This window comes from Falco punctatus (genome assembly GCF_963210335.1).
Source record: "Falco punctatus genome assembly, chromosome: 6".
Taxonomy (NCBI): domain Eukaryota; kingdom Metazoa; phylum Chordata; class Aves; order Falconiformes; family Falconidae; genus Falco; species Falco punctatus.
The window spans coordinates 11,795,220-11,817,067 of record NC_137585.1 but is presented as its reverse complement, the minus strand read 5'-3'; the positions used below and the strand labels follow the sequence as shown (position 1 = coordinate 11,817,067).

The 21,848-nt window shown below is 40.1% G+C and overlaps 1 protein-coding gene across 1 annotated transcript in view; it reads right to left on the bottom strand.

Annotated features, from left to right (window-relative positions):
* LOC308065854 (potassium voltage-gated channel subfamily KQT member 1-like) overlaps window positions 1-21,268 on the bottom strand; it is a 520,908-nt gene extending 499,640 nt beyond the window's left edge. Inside the window, exon 1 of the mRNA XM_080392405.1 lies at window positions 14,180-21,268. Within this exon, the coding sequence (XP_080248531.1) occupies window positions 14,180-14,562 (383 nt within the window). The 5' untranslated portion in view covers window positions 14,563-21,268. The remainder of the gene's footprint in view (window positions 1-14,179) is intronic.
* Window positions 21,269-21,848: the final 580 nt, after the last annotated feature.

Genomic DNA, 21,848 nt, shown 5'->3' with positions numbered 1-21,848 from the left:
TGCTAATGCCTTTTCACCCACTTTCCACCAGCAATCCACTCCTGGCCTGCAGTTAGGGTACAAGGGCAGCCAGAATACCATGGGAAGCAGACTTTGATGGCTAGATTATTTTGTGGAAAGCTTCAGTACCTCATCAACTGGCAGGCCTATGGACCAGATGAACATTCCTGGAAACTGGTGGGCAACATGCGTGAAGCTAAAAGGAGAGCTTTCTACAACTGCCCCTCCAAAACCAGACCTTTGCAAAGTGCAGGGACACACCTTGACAAGAAGTGGATTGCTCTTAGGGCTCTGAGTGTATCAACAGGCTGTATTTGCTCTGGTCAGCCTTTCCGTACACTCAGTGTTCTGGCAATATGCATGATTACTTCCCAAATTCACCTCAGGACATGACTACACAAAGCTGAAACAGGTACATCAGAGCTAGTTTTGAACTGGCTAGCCTGGGAACTGCTGATGGCAGAGTATCTCAGCACAGGTTAGCTGCCTAAAATGCTGGGTGTGCTTCCTGGTCTGCTCTGGGGGCAGTATCTGATCTAGCTAAACTGAGTGCATGTGCGCTGCCATGTCCTGGAGCAACATGTCTTCAGGGAGCAGCTCAGGAAACTTGTGGTCCAATTGCTGTTCAGTCTTGCCAGATGTTAAACAAAGCAGCATTTCTGCTCTCGAGTTTCTCTTCACATCTAGCACCTCCTTCCACAACCTCCTGCTGCTACCTGCCTGCAGCTGCATCCTGCTCTACCTTCCCTACCATCACAGGACCAGCACATTTCTTGCACTGTGTATTCCCTGTGCGCTCCCACAGAACCATACAGAGGAGCCAGAGCTACACGCCAGGTGGCAGGAAAAGCTGGCAGAACAGAGCAACAGGGAAGGCTAAGGGATGTACAAGACGATGTATTTATGCGGCATACAAGCTTCCTCCTTGGTCTATGCAGAGCAAAAGGAGATTCTGAGCCAGCACTCAGACAACAGCAGGATGACTTACAGAAGCTCAGTGGTGTTAGCTTGAGAAAATGAGAACAGCAGGATGCAAGCCTGAAAAATGATCCCTAACTGTATGGAAACTTCAGCAACAGTGCCATTTTTGCAGCTGTGTTTCACAGACCTTTGCATATGGAACAAAGCACTCTGCACTGACAAAAATTGTATTTTATTGTCCATTACATTTCAGGTATCACTGGGAAATACCGTACAAGATTATTTACATCTCATTCTTTCCAAGAATAACATGTTGTGCAGCAGGCATATACAGCATTAGTTATTACACAGAAGATCCAGAATACAGAAACAAGTATTTTTTCTGGTGTGTATAATGTCAGTTAAAAGCTCTGTCTTTTGAGTACTGTCAGTTGAAAATAGTGAACAAACCAAGACACGAAGACTCTTGGTTCTGCTGCTCAGGCATGCACTTTAACATGATCGTTTTCTGTTGGCTTTCTTCAGGCTCTGTGACAGCCTTATACCATACAGTTTTGAGTCCCAGAAGGTTCCTCTGAGTTGGGTGCCTAAACCCAACACCTTCCCAATACGAAGAGCTCCTTTTAGATAACAGCTCCCCAGAATGCTGGAAACCTCCCCCACTAGCAAAGTTTACTTTTCAGACATCTGTTCTTCTTTTTTTTCATGTAATCCCAAACAGAGGACCTGAGATGCTCTAATATTCTTGCTGTACAGTCTGTCATCTCCATGAGGACAGTAAAGCCTTTTGAAGTAAGGGAGAATGGTAAGGACGTAATTACTACTCCTCACAACCAACATGAAAGTAGAACTTCTCATTCCTTACTTGAAGTGTTTAGAAATTGAACTTAAAACAGATAAGGGATAGTTTCTGGTATTATCATCCAGAGTCAGATGGACTGAAAATGGCAAAAGTAACAAAAAGGAGCATTTGAAGGTAGATGTAAAAACATATACAAAAATCAAAATGGTGCTGTTCCAGTCATTGATCTTACAGTATGTAATTTCCCTTCCACTTAACACATGTAGCAGTTCATGGGTGGACACAACCTCAGTGTGAAGAAGCTGGGACTGCTCTCCCCTCTCACTAGATATGTGTGTCCTGGAGGGGGAGGCAGGTAAAGGGCTGGAGCTGAGACCCCTGAGGTGCCATTCAGGACCCAAGGTTTGCATAGCAGCCCCAGAGACAAATTTTAGCCATTGCTGGTGATGCCTCTGCCATAACAGTGGAACTGTTTATACTCTCTGTGCACACCACAGGCTTTGGAAAGAAGCCATGGGGTTGAGCTGGGTAAGTGAGTGATATCTGTGTTATGACAAAAGTGCTGGAGACAAGTAGTGGAAACAAAGGTCAAGTCCTCATCCCTGTACCCCAAGTAAATTCACTCCCATAGAAATAAGCAATTCTTTTGCACCTTTTTCTCTAATACAGTGGAATTTTCCCTCTCATATCTTTGAAACAGCAGTCAATGCACACTGCCTTCATATATTTTTAAGGTCACTATCTCTGTCATTGAGCCATGCACCAGAACATGAATAGCTTAATTAATTGCCAACTGACCTGCGGAATCCAGTAAGTTACTGCTCTGTTGCCTCTTAGGCAATCAGGAAACCTCCTTGTGGCCTGCTCCTGACAGCCTCTGGGATGCTAAACATAGCTCTATCCAACGACCTTTTTAAACAAAGTGGAGGAAAAAAACCTTGGTTGAGAGCCAAATTCCCTATAAAGAGCAGAACGATTGTTGAATGTGTGGTGCCACATACAAACCTTCAGCAAGACTCAGCACTAAATACCACTCGTTTGTCTTTAGGTCTCACTTTATGTTTCGGTTTGAGAAACAAACTGTTCCTCCAAATGCAATGGCAGTCTACCAATTTTAAGTTGTCAACAAGTGATAACCAGATCTTGGGTCTCCCTAAATATTTCTGATTAGATTTCTGGGATACTTATAGGTAGGTCAAGTGGGTGGGTGTGAGTTTAATACTGTTGGCTTGGGGTGAAAGTATTTAAAGCTTGTCATGTGGCAATTTCCCTTTCCCCACCAGCTGCCAGTTTGGCTTTCCCATGTTCCCTGTTATCCATACGGTCTCCTTCAAAGGGCAATGCTCTGCACTGCAAGGGAGTGAAAACAGGTTGTGATTGTTTACTTGCTTGGAAATAGTTATTTACATCAACAGATTACAGTCTCACTTGTTGGTGGCTGTTCAGTTCCTAAAGGGAAGGAATTGAAAAAGAGGAGACAAATAACTACAAACCAGTAGGGCTGGATCTACTCTCTCCTATCCTAAAATAAACTAGGTACTGCCTCCTGGTATCTTGTAGTCCTCTTTGAGTCCTCCTGTGATTCCCGAGGATGGCAAACCATAGTTTGAGCTATTACCTCAGCAAATACTGTTTTACTTTTCTGCCATATAGCTGCTAAAAATAGAGAAGTATTTCCTCTCAAAACATGTGGCTTTCTTTTCCTTCAATTTTTTACTTTTCTGAAGAAAGAAACTTACCCCAAATCACCTATTTGCAGAGTTTTCCTCACCCTCTCTTTAAAAAGGGGAAAAAAAAATAAGTTTTACTTATCAGAGGAAAGAGGATTACCTGAGAATTTCTTGTTTGGTTTTGGATTCTCACTTAACACAGTTCACACCAACAGAAGATGGAGTTGCCATGCTTTCCCCAGAGAGGTCTTGCTAATGTACACTAAATTTTAGTACTTCTTGGTTTCTCCTAAATACCTTAAGACTCATGCATACATAAAAATACAACTGCTTTTTTAATCAATATTTTTAAACCAGCACCCTTACATCTGTTCCATGTGTTAAAAAATTTAAATAGGCAGTACTGGTGCATTGGACAGTTGATCAGTTGGGGTTAAAGGTTACAAATCGGTGCCTCTCTGTGTCCTGATCTTCCCAAACATTGCTTCATTTTGGAGTAGCTAGTGCAACTTTAAACATGTTTCTGTTGTTATGGTAGCCAGGGACAACTTGCGTTTAAGAGATTAATTGGCCATGAACATGCCCTACTGAAGCCTATAAACACTTGGAACTAGTAGGTTAACTACAACATTGAGAGCAAAATCATGTCAAGTACTTTATCAAGGATGAACTCTTTCAAGGTCGTGCTATAACAATCTCATTTTCCATGGAAGACAACAAGCCTAATGAAAGCTCTTAAAGGAAAAGTACTAATCATTCCTCCTTTTGGTTTTGCATCAAATAATGCCATTTCTAGCAAAGACTATCTGTGCATGTGGGGTTTTGTGTTTATCTACTGCAGATAAGTGTACTTGAAGAGTTGATACGTTGCACGCTTGTGGGAATGTTATCTCCTGAACAACAAAAAAAGGGATGGGCAAGGAGGGGACAAACTTATAATCCATTAGACAGAGATATCCGCCTTGGCAACCAAATACAAAACAGTAGCTTTGTGGCCTTTGGGGTCTGTCAAACATAAGTGACTCTGAAAAGTTGTGTTTAGACAAGAAAACATTTCTAGAAAAATTATGAGCTTTATAGTGAAAGTTAACAAAAATTATTACAGAAAGGCCATTGAAATCTATGCTCTGTAATATTTAGATGCCTTGATCATGAGTCACTGATGTTTTTAACACAACCAGACATCTCCTGCTGTGCTCATTCCTCACAGCTGAGCTGCTGTGACTTTCTTCACCAGCTAGACCATCGCTGATGGCTTATATATGTCTCCAGTTTAAATTATATCCAAAACCTATTTTTTTTAGTTTCTTAGATTATTTTTTTATCCTATCTGCTGTTTGCTCCAGCAAGATTTGAAGCCAGAATGTTCTGTTCTACTAACACACTAGGACACAAGAAATCTGGTTGCTTCAGCTGGGGTTAAAGTACATGAAAGAAAGAATAGATTGAGGCTAATACGTCCAAGTAAATCTTTCTGCAACTACAGCCATTGCAGCTTCACCTTTTTTCTTGATTATAGACTACAGAGTTGTCCAGCAGAGACTGGTAGCTTTAAGACAGACTGTTGTTGGGGAGAATAAATTAGTTTAGCCAACAGAAAGTTCTTTGAAGGGCTCCAGAGACACAAGCTGCTCTTTATTTTAAGTGGTTGTTTTGTGGCATGAAAATTAAGGAAAGCATTTCCATTTTTTCATGCTATAATAGTGCAAGATACTCTCATTCCTGAGTGCATGAAGCACTTCACTTTCTTCTAAATGGGACTATGCTGTCTTATGTTGAATAGCCATGTGCTTCTAGAAAACATTCCTGCTAGTCTGAATAAAACCTCGTTTACGGTGCTTACAGATTTCTGTTATTCAAAGGAATTTCTGACTAAGCCATAAAGAGAAAGATGTCCCTGTGTCTTTGTAGGCAATTTTGATGTCCCTCAGTTCTCTCATAAATCTATTTCCAGGCTCCTGAGGCTTGACATTTTGTCGAAATGTCTTGTGCTTATACAAATGTGATCATACACAAATTAGAGTTGGTTGGAAATTTTGGTAAAGGAACAATTTTTTCTGCTGAAAATACCAATCTGTTAAAATTAGAAAGTAGTCTGGGAATGTGTTGGTTTCAGCAGAACTGGAGAAGGAGACCAGACAGGTTTTAATGGAAGCTTGCCTAGCTTTGGACTCTACTAACAGACAGCCTGCCTGGCAGGGAGTTTGGCCATATCTGCCTTTCTGTTTTGCCTCAGAATAAAGTATTTTCAGGGATTTAAAGCCTCAACCAAAGGAAAATTCCACCTACAACATGGGTATACTAAGGATATCTGTTTTCAGTTTTTTCTTTAGCTCATTCTAGATTGCATTCAGAAATGCTCGATAGCCTCACTGCATGTAAAATGAAGTTGTTCAGCTGGCTTCAGTCAGAACTAACTAACTAATATTTCCACAACACCTAGAAAATTTAAAAATTAATTTACAAATACACACTATTATTCTGCATTTTTCTTGAGACCTTTCATCTGCATATGTATAAACTATTACAAACCAGTTTTGAATCAATAGCTAATACCAATGCTGTTCAAATCAAAGCATGAGCCACATATCATACAAAAAGATCTCCCACTTCAAACCAACTTTCTGAATCAACTGCCTAAAGATGTTATTTTTAAAACATGCATAGCTCCTATTAGTAATGAGTGCTTCACATTTTTAAAGCATTTAACAGCCTAACATATTTTCTGCTTTTTAAAGAGCAGTAAGGTTTGGATTTTGCCTTTTATCTGAGTTTAGCTGGCAGTAGTCCGGAACTGACAAATTTCATTCATGCACTCACTACAATCTCCAGAAGCACTGATCTTGACAGAAACCTTTTTTTCAGTGCCCTGCCATTCCTGGGATTTAAGCTCCTGATTCAATTCGGTGTCTGTATCTGTATTAACATTTGTGCTGCTATGTTTGTCTTTTGTGCTCATCTCTACATGTCTTGTTACCAGAATGTCTGCATGTCCTCTCCTTCCCTGAGCACAGGAATTAAGCTTCCATTTTGATTCTATATCACTAAGACTTTCTAGAACAGATCTAATCAGTTCTTCAAACATTGACAGAAACAGTTCATCATCATGACTTCATGATCAGTGTTCATGATGCTGATACATGTATCATTGACCTTGACTGTGAGACAAAAAAATCAGTAGGTTTTGGCATGTGATCTATGACACTTCTACACAGGGACAGTAAATTGCTACCACCATTTACAAACACCAACCTCTTTGTAGTACTCACTAATGTTTCTTAGGTTCAGTATAAGAAAAAGGGGAAAGAATAAATGCATACAGTGACGCTGTGCAAATACAGCAAATGACAGCTTGATTATCATGAAGACAACCGAAACACTTTTCTTCTTGAATTTGATACCATCTGGAGTCTACAAGGAAACAAACAATTGTAATGTTAACATCAAGGAGTATTTTTATTTTGCTGGTTTCTGTAAGAACAGAGAGGTTTTGCACAGAAGTGTAACTGAATTCCATCAATAGCACCATATCAACGCCACACTACAGTATTTGTTTTCACTGTAGAAACAAATGGTTTCACTATAGAAACAACATTAGCCTGTGCAGACATTAATACATATTCATTGCACAGTCTATTACAAATTTGAGCTTCTAGAACAAGATGGATTGAATTTCTTACTTAAATGATGGAAAAAGTCATCAATAATTTCAAAAAATGAAAATAAAACTTACATAGCCTATGGCTTTGTGCCCTGTGGTTAGGTTATTCTGTGCCTAAAGTGAAGTATGCTCACATCAAAGTTCTTCCTTAGGAACTTTTGTAACATCTCTCTCCTGAAAAGACTCTTTGGTGCCAAACAATTTAATTGAGCTTGAAGTGAAGTGTTTTCATCTTTGGGGTTATTATTTTATCTCTCCTCTATCCAAATGCTTATTTTAACAAAACATGAAGAAACTTAGTATCTCTGACATGTCTCATCCTCTGTCAATGTTAGTTGAAATTTGCCAACTGGCTCAAAAGTTTTTGGTAAGGCGCTTTCAGACTGACATGCTCAGACAGTGTGGTTGCATAAACCTCATTTCCTTAGGAAAAGAGACTAAAAATTAATAACTGGCCCCATGTATTTTTAGAACAGCCAAATCCTGGAACTTTACAGAATGCTAAAGACAATTCTGTTTAATATTAATGCACCTCCATTAGCAACTTAAGTCATTCCACCATATCAGCCAGTTGAACTTGCAACCTTAAGCAGTAAGAGGAACATTCCACTTTAATAAAACAGTTCTTGAGTTTCTTCCCTTTAATATTGCTTATCTTTCGGTACCTGAAGTTTATATTCATAGACAAGACATCAGCTTAATACCTCTCTGTAGCTACTAAATAGATGAAAAGTAGCTACTGTAGTTCTAAACTGGAAAACTTGTCAGTTCAATTTCTGTACAAAATGTCCAAATAAGTAACAGTTATGCTGGTAAAAAATATCCTGAATCCAGTAATAATAACCATAATCATAATCATAATCCTTAACTTATCCTTTTGAAAGCACATAATGTCCAGACCTAAGCTGTGACATCAAGATCAAAATGAGAATCTCAAAAGCAGTCATAATTACTCTGAACTTTAGTTGTTGCTCACGCTGGTCATATTACAATCACATCACTGGAAAAAGCAAAATATCTGCTTGCATTCTAGAGATTTGTGAAAAGGACAAAAATGGGAATTTGATGGTCCCTTTGAGATAAACAGTTATAAATTATGGGCTATAGGTCCTATTTACAGATAAAAACAGAAGCAGAACACTATGCTAACTTACTTGCTATATATATTTAGTTTCACTGAGAGCTGCTACAGTCAATGAGCCAAAAGATAGGCAGGCAAGTGCCCCACAGTCATTAAAAGGAACCACCAGACCCTTGTCTTTTTGCCTTTTAATGTTCTTTACATCATCAGCAGCAGCTGTGTGCCAAACAAAAATGGAGTATCAGCCAGAACGGTGGCTCTTAACATCTTCAATTGCATTAACAGAACATGACTACTGCATTTTTTACATGAATTTGAGGGAAGTAAAAAAATATTGAGAAAGTAAAGCCCGAAGAGAAACAATACCAAGAGGAAACTGCAATTTTTCATCTATCCCAATAATATGAACTCTCTTCTTTTCGTGTTACTCGTGGTGACACAGACTTTAGTACATAGAATCTTTCCTAAAAGAAAAAACACTTAGCAGGCCAGCCCCCGTTTTACAAACATGTTCTTGATTTTTCTGTACTCTCCTCCCAAAGTCATAATTTAGCAGCATTATTGATATCATTCATATTTTTTGTAAGGATCACACACTTTTAAATTATTCAACAGGAATTCCTTAGATGAGTTCTTTTCAACAAGCTGCCAGGAACAGGTATGTGTGTGTGCCTGTGTGGCTCTCTGTGAAGGAGCTGTGGGAGTCTGTCCCAAGGAGGAGAGGGGTAACAAAGTAAGCTTAGGGCATGTTTTCATATGAAGCTGAGCTGACACCACAGTTGTCTGGTGGCAAAAAGGAGAGCTCGCCCTCATCCCGTTCCAGTTTTGGCCAACTGGTCAGTGCTGGTTCCAGCAATCAGACCATTCGTTGATATACTGTGACTCCTTGACGTATCCAAAGCTACTCGCTTTCTTGCTTGGCTAGATTTCTGCCATTAAAGTGAGTTGACTTTGCTTAGGAGGGCTACAGTGAGAGCCAGAGGCAGCACACATTACGCAGCAGAAATAGGTGTCCGGGACAGAAGAAGGGAAGGTGAGAGAGGGAATCTTAACTTTTTGGTCTTGGTAAACTATTATGCCAGATATAATGAAACCATACTCTAGGGAGGACATTCTCCCTATCTTTACCATGCAGTCACCAGACAGACATCGTCCCCTAGGAATGATTTGAAGCAACAGCCGTTACTCTCCCTGAGTCACCGTTTGGAGGAGTTCTTTCCCCATAAATCATACAGGAGCCTGGAGAGCAGACTTTGTTGCTAGGCAAACTCTGCATTTGTGAAATGTTTTGCCGTCAAGCCAGGTGGTCTGCAGTACTTGCCAGATGACTTGCTGTGTTACTTTGCAATTATTCTGTACAACTTTATATGAAATTCAACAGGTGATTATGATCCACTAGGAGCACTAAGAGAACAACTGGACAGTACTTCAAGATGCTGAATGTGTATTACTAACCTGACAGAAGACCATCGTCTTTCTCCTGCTAGCCTAGGTTTCTGGTGGCATAGCAAGTCGAACTGGCTATTCAGGGATATCCAAGGACAACTAGAACTGGCAGGAGCAAGCTGAATGGCTGAGGTGGATGAGGGGAGCAGAACTGGAGGTGGTTTGTTAGCAATGGGCTGTTAAATCAGCTCACCCCATCCCATGGGAGGTTAGGGGATATAAAGACTTGTCTAACTTTTAAATGAAAGCAAGGACTAACACTCATTTAACAAGTGGCCAAACCAGCACAAAGAAACCTGGAACAGCTGCAAGTTCTCACTTAAACTTTCATGGTGTTACACGACAAGAAAGTGGCAGGTCTGAGAACACAATCTAAGAGTCCCTCTCATGGGCCTCCCTCTTGCCTTAGACTTGCCTCCCTTTTCAGCCAGCCTGTGGTTTCTCTACTGACTGCCAACAAGCCTTCCAGCTGTGCTAACTCCAGCAGTGATGCTGACATCCGTTCGCTAAGAACTGGACTGAGACCAACAGCTCCTTTTGTATCTCCCCACAGTCATTACTTCTTCACTATTGACTTGGACAAGATTCAAACCAGTTGCCTACGGGTGAAAGGTTCCTTCTCCTGTCATGGATTCCACGCTCTCTCTTTCCCCTAGCTTCCAGCTGTCATCTCCTACCCCTTCTTCCTCCCAGTGGCTCTCTGAGCTTCTTGACCATTTTCAGCTGTCCCTCAGCTCCAGCCCTGTGTGCCTATATCCAGCTTTCTCATCTTCAAAAGCTGCTAGTCCTTTTTCCTTTGTCTTTCCTGCTTAAGGTTGCTTCCCTTTGTTCTTGAGCTAGCCTGATCTTGTATTGCTTTTCCTCCAGTTTCAGCATCAGTGGCACCAGTATCAGTTTCTATGACAATCCAATCTACCCTTCTGTCTTTCGGTCCCAGGGTCTCCTTTGTCCCTGTTTCATTAGACTTCACTTGTTCTGCTTCATCACTTCTTAGCCCAAGTGCTACCCACTCAGGTCCCCTCTAAGTTTCTGGGTTTTAACTGAAAAATTCAGCTACCCAGACAACAGCAGCTGAAAAGACCAAGATGAGAAGTCACTGGATGTTCCAGAGAAATGGGAAAGATAGGACAAGGCAGTTGGCCTGCAGTGAGTAAAAAACAACAGGGCATATCTGAGGGGAAAAGGTACTATGGATCCACCAGTGCAGACCTGTGCACATTCAGTTGTTTTATTTTCCTGGAATTTGAGCCGGTGCAGCTGTGCAGCACCGGGCTGCACTGTTATGTAGACATAGCCTTGGGCTGACACAAGGTGGCCTCTGTCACTCACAGAACAAAATAACATATGACAACAAGCAGTTACCTCTCCTCCCTGAACAGGAGTGAAACCAAACTGTTCTACTATTGGTCACCACTTCAGTGTGTATGTACATGTGGGTGCACATATAGTGATCTTCTTTCAATAGGCTTGAGTTATGTCTTCCTACTTCTGGTTCTTTGCTTCCACAAACATGGCAGAAAAGCCAGGGGATCTTCTCCACCCCTATTTGTACGGCCAAAGTGGCCTGCAGCGACTTCAAAGTGTAACATTCCCCAACACAATTACATTCTAGCACTTTGAGTACCTACACTGGATTCTGGTTTTGGTTTATGTTCATTGCTACCTGGTGTCTAAACAGGGGTCAAATATATTATCAGGATAACTGCCTGACTTCATCCCTCACCACTCAGTTCACACGTATGTGGACACAGTATTTTAGCCAAATGAATACAATATTCTGGACCATAATTCAGCCATTCCAGTTGTAACTAAATGTATACATGTTTCAGAAACATAAACTCATCACATAAATGAGGCTCCACTTAAAATTAAATTATTTAAACGTGTGGGTTTTCCAAGTAACTTCATTACCATACATAAAACTCATTACCAATACATATTATACTTTTCGTTCAAAAGATGAAATATGAGGGTTACACCCGAATATCTTGACATTTGGATGTGATTTAAGCAAGTGCATAGCCGAGTTTAGAAATCAAATTCAAGCCAGGCACATACTTCTTTTTCTGGACTGAGGACCATATGGCAAAGTGCTGGACTCTCACATATATTAATATCCAATACCTTAAGGCTCTTACATAGCCACAGGAATTGGTTGGTTAAGATCAATGTATTGCTATTGCATGTCACAGCTGTTTCTCAAGCCATCACCTCTTTCTAAGTTCTCAGTGAGATCTTCTACTCTGTTCTTGGAGATTTCAGGAGTTAAGTATTTCACAGTACCTCCAGTGAAGCTGAAAATTACCTAAGCGAAAATGTTTTCACAACTGGGAGGGGGAATTGTCAAGCAAACCCACTCACCCCTTCAAACGTTTTGTTTTCAACCTATAATTTTAGTCTAGAATAACTTTGCTAAAATAACACAAATTCCACATATAATTAGGCAAATATAATTCCCTTTTCTACCACACACTATGAAGTGCCTTAAGAAGCATGAGTTTACTCCCTTAAAAGAAACTTGAAGTATCAGGCACGCTACAAATGGTATAGGTAATGAGGCTGTCTTGGCAATTTCAGAATGCAAGAGGAAGGTCGCCTCCTGAAGCACTTGCTCTTCCCTCGCCTTGCCTGTTTCTGGAAAGTTAGGTTCTTTCTAGCAGAACTGGCTCTAGATCAGAACAGACTCCAGTCCCTCTTGGACAGAAACTTCCCACAAGTTTGTACATGAGTTATGTGGTCTTTCTGACATATGAAGGACGAAAGGACAATGAAGGGACTCTGCACATCCAGCTCCTTCAGGCTACACAAACATCAGCTACATACTTGGAAGATTTGATTTGTTATGAAACCAGTCATCATCATCATAGCAATGCTACATAAATTACTCCAAAACTGCAGATGTAACATGGGAAACTTTTTCACAATAAAATTAATTGTATTTTAGATTAGCATGTTATTGCTTCAACAATGTTTAATGACATTTAATATTGTAAAGTATGTTCTTTCCAAGACAGAAACTTCTTATGTAAATGAACACACCATGGAATTACCAGGATAACTATTAGCAAAAATATACTTAAGACAAAATGCTGCCCAAAACCTATGTTTAAAATGTTTCCTTTTAAGCAATCTCAAAGGAAAAGCTTTTAAAAGAGGTCAATTTATGTATTCTTACATGTAAATTTTAAATCCGTGTACTGTTAAAGAAATAAGTTTTCTGATAGTAATGCAAATATTTTCTCCAATTTTCTAGTACGTGTGGGAGTGAGTATAGATGTTTATTTTTTTATTTTATTTTAATGCCCATCACAGAATATAAGTACATATTAAATATCAGCCTTAGACTAAGATAAAAGCAACAGAGATGATGAAACAAATGCATTTTAGCAAAATTAGTAAGTCTTAACCTCAAATAGGCTTAAATCATGACTATTCACATATTTAAGTTTACACAAATTACATCTGTTTAAGCCTTAGGAATTATTATGTACTATAGGCATAGTCCTTGAAAGGGAGCCTAGGACTTTACTTGCCAAAATTTCATTAATCAAAAAATCCTTTTCAAATAATCCATACACAAAACTGAAGGGTGAAAGGAAGTAAATACTAATAAGACCATCTATTTTATGCCAAACAGAAGCATTATGATTAATTCTTATAATTCTCTGGGCAGTTCCTGACTGCAGTAAACGATAATGTTTTCTTCCAAAATGCTGTTAGGCCATAGAAAAGTTCATCTGAGATAAACAGGACAATTTCAACACTCTGCATTTCTTTAGGACATATGCTAATTTTATAATAAAAGCAAGGACTTTTGGCTTAGTTTGCACTCACTACAGCCAGTAAAACTTCCTTTTGCCTTAGTGAGAGCACAGCTGGACCCTTTCTACAGGTAAAATAACAAATTATCATTCTGTTAAGCAGCACTCAAAGCAGTAATTGAGGTCTTGCTAAACTTGACAGATACCATAAGCAGCTCAAAGAAAACAGTAACAGCTGTATTAATATACTAGCCACTGTTTTACAAAGGTAAATGAAAGCTTTAATTTCTTCCTTGTATGTACTACATACATGGTATAATGAAAAAGTTTTGCCAGATTTCTACTCATTTTATATTCAAGACTGTAAATGAATTCAAATCAGTAATGTTATGATTATATATATTTGTCCAAAAAATTACTTGTTTTGGCACTTCAGCGTAAGCAAAATGGACTTATAAAAAGGTGACATATCTGATCAGAGCTGAACCTTCCACATCGCATGGTAAAAACTGCAGTGTCCAAAGTTAGAATAATGTAAAGTAGCTAAGGCATCAATGAAAACTGCCACATATAGGACTTCTCCTCAGAAACATCAATTATACAGTGTACATCTTTGAGGACAGATGTCACGTGAAGAATAAAAACCCCTTCTCTAGAAATGTTAATGGATATAGCAGCTGATCCTTTGAGAAACTGGCATTTCCATTGCTTTCAGTGGGATTGCTCATGGAACAGGTTTTCAGCCCAGGAGCTCAAGTACTATGAGTTCTGGCTGATTAAATGGACAGTCTCAGATTTTTCTTACACAAAAGATTATGTGAAAATGCAGGTACTTACACTGTAAAATGATAGATAAAACACTTCCATCCACTGGGCCTCTCCAGGAAGTTGTAGACATCTCCCTGCATACTAGTTTTAGTTAAATAATGGCTAAGGAAACACTTTGTTGTACAGGCCCTGTGGACTTCACTTTCTGTCAAGGATGCAGCCTTTGTGTCTTCCTCAGAGTTGCGGGGAATCCCGGATCCATTATTCACCAGGGTTTCTGGATCCAGCGCCACGGAAGAGTACTGCATATTGCCTAAGTTCCCCCTGACTTCCAGCGATGTGGCAGATTTCTTATTTCCATTCAGACTGCTAAGCTGGGAAGCGGAGCCTTGAACCCATCCACAGCGGTTATACATGGAGTGCCCAACAGTTTCTCCACTATCACAGGACATTCTGTAACAATGCACAGGTATTACTAAGCCTGATCAATATTTAAAATCACGAAGACGGTATTGTGTGTCCTCCCTGCCCAGAGTGTTCTCCAGCAGCTGATGAGTTTCTGCTGTTATCACAGAGCCTCTCTGTGACACAAGTGTGAACTGTCAGCCTGTCACCTTCTGTCACTCACAGCCTCTGAAATTAAATCAGAAAAACGTATTAGACAATGACTCATGCTAGACACCAGAAGTAACTTGAGACTGGGAAAGGAAAGACGTTAAGGCTTCTGGAGGAAGGAAGTTACATTTGTTAAGAAGGAAGCTTAAAACTGTTTAAATAGTGCAACACCAGTACAGCTGCAGAGTTGTCCTGAGAGGTAATCCTATGATATTATTTTAAGCTGAGCAGTTCTTAAAGTGTCCTGATTAGAGGTGGAACTGTGAAAATTTCCTGGAATTTATAAACTTTCTATTGCCTGAAACCTCTATTGATTGAGGGTTTGAACTGTAACACCTACACCTTCAAGAGATCTTATCTGGAATGTTAATGTTACAGAAAGATTTTAAGCCTGGACTAAATTATTTCAGTCACCTCATGGATCTGATCTTGCAGTCCATGGTGCTCAGGAACATTTTTTCTCAAGTGCAAAAAGGAGGATGCCTTTATCTATAACTGTCACTGGAAGCCTAATATTGTTACAAGGGAAAAGATCAAAGACTCCTGGCCTGATTTTCTTCAGGCCATTTAATGTCTGCTGCTAACTTTGCTACTCTCAAGCAAGTACCTAGAGAAAACAGAAAATAAGGCTTTTGCAGATCAATATATATTTCATGAGGCAGACTTACATTGCTGCTAATACACAGATACTCAGCAGCAATAATTTTTGAGACTGACAGCAGCTAAGTGTCATTTTCTGCACTGCCTCATTTCTTACACAGTACCATGAAAAGCTTCCTTACTTGAAATGCTTATCTAAAATGAAAATACTGTGAAAATATGAGAATATGAAAAATATCATGAGAGGTGAATTTAACTTCAAAGCACTGCTGATGTTAATGTAAAAAGTATGTCTGTAATGTCATATTGTAATGTACTGTGTTATCCGCAATATAAATCCCACATGCCTAGGAGTTACAGCTGGCTGCTCCTCTCCTCAAGAGACTCACACCCACATTCCGAGTTACTTTAGCATTAGCAGAATAGAGTAATTTAGAGAGAATTTCAGCCTTCACCCCTTCTTTTTAAATGAAGCTTATTTTTTCTTGTTGCTTAAAGATCCTCATGTGTAGTGGATGAACTCCCATTGTAGTACATCTGGACAGAGCCCTCCGAGTTATTCCACAACACATTTACATGGAGCAGAGGAGTTGTTACAATGTGCTCATTTCTTAACACTGGTCATTGTAAGGTGGACTGATGCATTCCTACATTAGCGCTACAGCAGACAGAGAAATACTTCCTTTCCCTCATCAGTTCTCTTAACAATGAAAAGCTGGAAGGACCGAACATTAAAGTCAGAACACAAAGCCCTTCATCTGAGTCAATCTACAACAAGAGCATAACAAACCCTATGAGAAGTACGCTCCCTTTGTATCATTCATTTTACAGTGCTGAGGTTGCCTAGACAAGTGCTTGTAGCACCCAGCAGTTGCAAAGAAAGCTGCCTGAAACACATTTGTTAGCCTGCTTAATCAAAACAGGGCATCGTACACAGTCAGATATAAAGCACAGAAAAACCTGAAACCACCGGGCAAATACTACCTACTTTCTCTTGTCGCATGCCCTCCTGTGCCTTCTCTTTGCTGCTCCCTCAGCTCTGTACACCAGGCTCCCCAGATAGCTGCTGCCTGACTCTGCCCCCAACTTATCAAACCCCACCCTGAGTAAAGCAGGGTCCCTCCCTTTTATGTGCCTTATACGGCCGCCCTTGCAAAAGGCTGAGAAAGAGCTCTGGAACAGTTTTAGCAGTTTCAGAGAGGAGTTACTCCTGCTCCTTCCTGTTGTCAAAACCAGCAATCACAGGCAACAGCTCAGTCTTGCTGAGGATCATCCTCCTTTCCCTCAGTCCTTTTCTTATCTGCATACACTTCATTAAATGGGTTACCGCACAACTTTTAAAAAACTGAATTAGGTGTTGCTTGTAGGTAGCTGGAAGCTCTGCAGAAGGCGTTCATATTGAGTAAGTCTCAACAGGCAGCTTCAGTTGTTTGGGTTTTTTTCCATAAAAGTTTTGTCAAAACCAAAAGCAGCACTTCATTATGTCACGTTAGGTAATGGAAAAATCAGTGTCTATTGTTGTTGCCTTTCTGAACTATGGCTTGGGGGGTTTTGTATTAATTTGGGATGAAAAGAATCCTAAAGATAACCATTTCAGCATCAAATTCCTCATTTTATTGTTGCACTTTCTAAACAGAAAGGAGAAAGTCAATACTGCTGTTCCTCCCTTTTCTAACAGAAATCAGACTGTTGTCCACAACACCAGTGTTCTGAACATGAGTTGCTGCCCAGTTTTCCACAGTCATGGCCAAGAATGAAACAGAAGTAACCGTTTCATCTTTTGTTCTGGCAGTGGGGGAATGTTCCCATTGCACAAGGTCCTTAACTTTTATTATAATTGTTCAGGGGGCTAAGACCTCTCATTCCTTGGAAAAATTATCCCAGAAAGTTACTTCCTAGTTTCCCAGTTATATTTCCATACCACTGAAAAAAGATGTTCTTAGATCCTTTCTTTTTCTGATAAACATCAGTCTTGTGGTTTTACTTCGCTAAACACCAACCCCTCCAGAACATTGTCTTTGGATGCTGTGTGACTCAGTTTACACTGTGCACAGAATTGAATACAGTATTCCAGAGAGTACTACAGGTGAGCTATTGTGAAGGACTAATACCTGACTGGAGCCACAGAAATTCTTTCCAGGTTTTTCCTCATGCTTTTTCCTTGAAATGCTTTCTGCATCAGTTAATACTTTTATGCTTTATACTCTCTGATCTATTAACTTTTCCAGACAGCAGTTTCTTAAATGCAAAAGTTGCTGCCTGTTCTCACCCCTGACCTCTCCTGAATATAATTTCTCAAGCTCTAAATAACTAGCCAAAGTATGTAGGAAAAAAAGTATTTTTAAAAAACAAAAACAACCAACAACCAACCAACCAAACAATAATTATCTTGACTATTTTATGGTTTAAAATAAATGTCTTTTGAGGCAAAAGTAGTACCCAGCTTTCCTGCAAACACAGAAGCTCAACATAATAGCAGCACGTCTGAAACCACTGCAGAAATCTGACTCATATTTATTGATCAAGGAAAAGATGATTTAGTGTTAAGATTTTATTAGCCTGAACTGTGGAAGACATGAACTCAGTCCTTCACACACGCACACACACACACCCCCCAAACACAGTATATTGTACCTCTGAGTCAAACTCTCAAAAGGCAATTAGTCAGCTAACTAATTTATGACTCGTGAAATGGAAATGTATGATTTCAGAAGTGTCTAACTGCTGAAGTTTTCATTGGTAAAATTATATATGCATATAACACCCTGTAACTGCATATATACAAAAGTGTGGCTTTTATGGCTGGGCTCACTCCTCACCTTGTGTTTATTCTTGATGTGCCTATGCAGCCCACATGATCAGAGAGCACATCTGTCCCACCCTGACAGCACTCCCTGTGTTTAGCACTTGGCACAGCAAGCACGGTAACATAACCAAAGGCTAGGATGGGGAGGCACGGGGAAACGTCTGGTTTTGAGATGCACATTTGAACCTCTTCTTGAAAAGGAGACACATCTCAGGAAACTATCCTAAACACACAACCAAAATCATTTTCCATTATCACCATCACTCTCCTCCACAGGTTGGATTTTAGAAGAAAAGCATTGATCAGTCATGCAAGAAACATAAAGAAATAATACAGAACCCAAATGCCAGGGAAGATTTTTAACAGTAAATATTAGATGAGACTTGCAAAACGTTCCCATGCTCCTCTATTCATTTCAAATTCCATTCTTAGAAGCTAAGCTTTCTGCATACAGTGCTCTTGAACATCTGCTTCGGGTTTGTAAATTCCGCTTCCAGAACTGCATACCTAAAAGTTAGACACTGCTGAGTGCCATGTATTATTCTGGTTTATAGAATCTTTTCTTAGCAAATATCATGTTAGGGCATAAACTCAGAATGTTGCATGGCTTGAACTGGTTGCGCCCAGGCTGCCTCTAAGAGGCAAAATGCCAGTTCTTGCTTTCTGCTTAAGCTTCCCAGGCTGGTGAGCCAATGGTTTTACAAGGGACTGTAAACCAAAGCTTACTGTGGGAAACTGGAGATCTTGGAATGGGGTATAGGCCTGAAGTCCAAGTTCACATAACAGTACTCACTGTAATTCTCACTTTTGAACTGCAGACTGAAAAGGGGGTAATACCTGTCTTGCAAATACGTTACGTAGTTCAGTTGTCCATAGAGCACTTTGAAAACCATGTAATGTGCACTATCAATACCATTATTCTTCTTTGCAAGGATGTGCTGAAGATTAATAAAGATTATCATGACTTATGTACTATGATTTTGGAAGAATGGTACATAAAAACCCAGAAGATCATGACACTAGGCTTCCATTCACTCCCAAAAGCTCATCAAGGAAAATATACTGCAGCGTTTTGATACACAGGGGAAGATCTGAAATGGTAAATTGCCTTTTATGTGTGTTGGCACTGCTTCATTATCTTAGTATTGATATAGATAGTCTACAAGGCTGACTGACTCAGAGTAGACTCTAGCAGTTCTATAAATCTCACATTTCCATGACAGAATTGCTGTAAGGAATTAAGGCTACTCCTTCAGTTAGGCAGGTTTTTCTCTCTGTTCAAACTGACAATAAAATATTTTACTGGAAAAATGAAACAGAAAATGCAAGTTCTTCAAGAAAGGCCTGAAATCAGAAACAGCTGTGAAGAAAATGTCAGTCTCTTAGTATGATACATGTATCATATACGTATAGATTTTATACTAGAACTTAGTATAAGAGTTAAGCTAGATCTTATACTTTAAAATATGGTTGTTATGATGACTCTAATTAAAAACAGGAAAAAAAAAAAACAAAAAAAGCCAACCAAAAAAACCCCACCAACCAAACCCAAAACAAAACTAAACCAAAAAAAACCCACCTCTATCTGCCTAGTGGAAAGATTTTAATTATTTAATTAATTCACATGATCATTACAGGGGAACTAGTAGGAACTTCCAGAGCAGTTTGTCTGTCTGTTCCTACCACATCCACCCTTTTCATTTTTTTGAAATTTCACCAACATTGCAAGCATGTGGACTGAAATGTTCTTTTGGAAGTCTCTTAATTCTGGTTTTGACTGATTCGTTAAAAAGCTGTTCAGCAATGTTCGACCAAAAAGACAGAAAAACAGCCAGCTCTTTTAAAATAATAACCACTTACAGCAGGCATATTAGCAAGCCCAAACTGAAACTAACTATATGGTATTCCTCCTTTTGCTTATTCGGTTTCATTTTTTTTCTGTTACTCGAACCCTCCACTCTGTCCAGGCCAACTCTGCCATTTTGTGCAGTGAAAGCAGAAGAAGTTCTGGTTGCAGCAGCAGGTACAATAATGCTCTTAAATGTTCCATACTAAAGCACTGGCCAACATGGTAGAGATGCAGCCCAAATGGCAGGGTAAGAAGGATATTAATGTAAAACATCCACCGATAAAAACAGTGCCTTCATTTGAAGGTGCAGTTTTCAGTTTGGAAATAAGAAGAGCACTGGATACACCCAGTGGTACTGCCCACAGTCACGGCTCCTGCGGCTGTCCTCGGCCTGCAGGAATGACAAGAGGGGTGAATGCAGCCGCTTCATGCTGAAAGCACGGCTCGACCTCCTCCCGGCGCACGTTCCCCGGCGCGCCCGGCGTTCAGCACCCTGGAGAGTGCGGACAGCGCCCGCCCGGCACCCCCCCGCCGCCCACCCCGGCCGCGCCGGGCATCACACACAGCCCCCGGCAGCTAGCGAGCGGGAACCTGTACCAAAACCAAAGCATTTTCCATGCCGAAGAGCTGCCTGATCACAGCCCCCGCAAGTGAGCGAGGTGCGTGTATATAAGGTTTTCTTCAGTTAGTCCTGGTAAAAGAAGGGAAATCCTGTTTTCAAAATGGTTCTTCAGACTAGGTTGCCTGGGAAACTGAGCTGGCATCTGGACTAACACCTGTAAACTCCCATCCTTATTTCTATTTACTCTCAAACCAGTGATTTACATAATTAAAGCACTATGGGCTGCTGTGTCCTTATACAAGGTGAGCGCGTCTGAGATGTTGAATGTCACTATGGGGTGCATCTCTGATCCAAGGAAATGTGCATGTGAACGAGGTATAAAGGCAGCATGGGACAGCACAGGTAGCAGCACTGTGAGTGAAGGAGAACAGTACTCCCGAATGCTGACCCTGTAAAATGCTTAAATATTTAGTGTGATTCATTATTTCTAAATATGCCACCATTTATGAATACTAAAAACTGAAATGGAAATTCTGAAAAGTTATTCTTTAAATTGATGCTACCTGATGCTCATTCAGGGCTATGTGTGAAACCATCACTGTCAGAGAAGTCAGGCAGAAGACTGACATGAGACATTCGGATCAGGTGAGACACCCCCATCTCTTCAGGCCGTATCAGTTTGCCACCTGCACCCCCACAATCTGCCACAACAGGCAGGTGTCCATTCTGCTTTTTTTAATTTTTTTAAATTTAACCAAATTTAGCAACAATAAATCCATTCAAAGGCCAGCTGGGGCACCTATGATAGCAGTGCATGATGCCTTACAAGGTCTCTGTGCAGGAAGAACTGGTACAAACAGTTACACTTTTCACTCAGGGAGATGAAACCCAGAAATAAAATGTCACCTGTCTCCCTTTGGGCTAGTATTATGAAAAGCTGTCTTTTAAGGAAACATTTCCAAAGCAGACTTAAAAGATGTTAAAGTCATTGGCTATAAGCATCAGATAAATCCTTACATTATGAGAAGAGTGAATGCCTCCTAAGGGTATAAATTTTACCTCTTAACCTTGCCAAATCTATAAACGCTATATGGTTCAGGATGAGAAGTGATGAGCAACAGAAATAATTATTTTTATTCATTGTTTGTTGATGCGGAAGGCTCCAACACAACTTACACAACCAATGTGATCAAGTTGGTGCCACTTTATTAATAGACTCACAGCAATTTATACTCTACAGATGCTATTAATAGACTTACACCAATTTATACCACCAGCTAAAAATACACACACTATGCACGCTTTG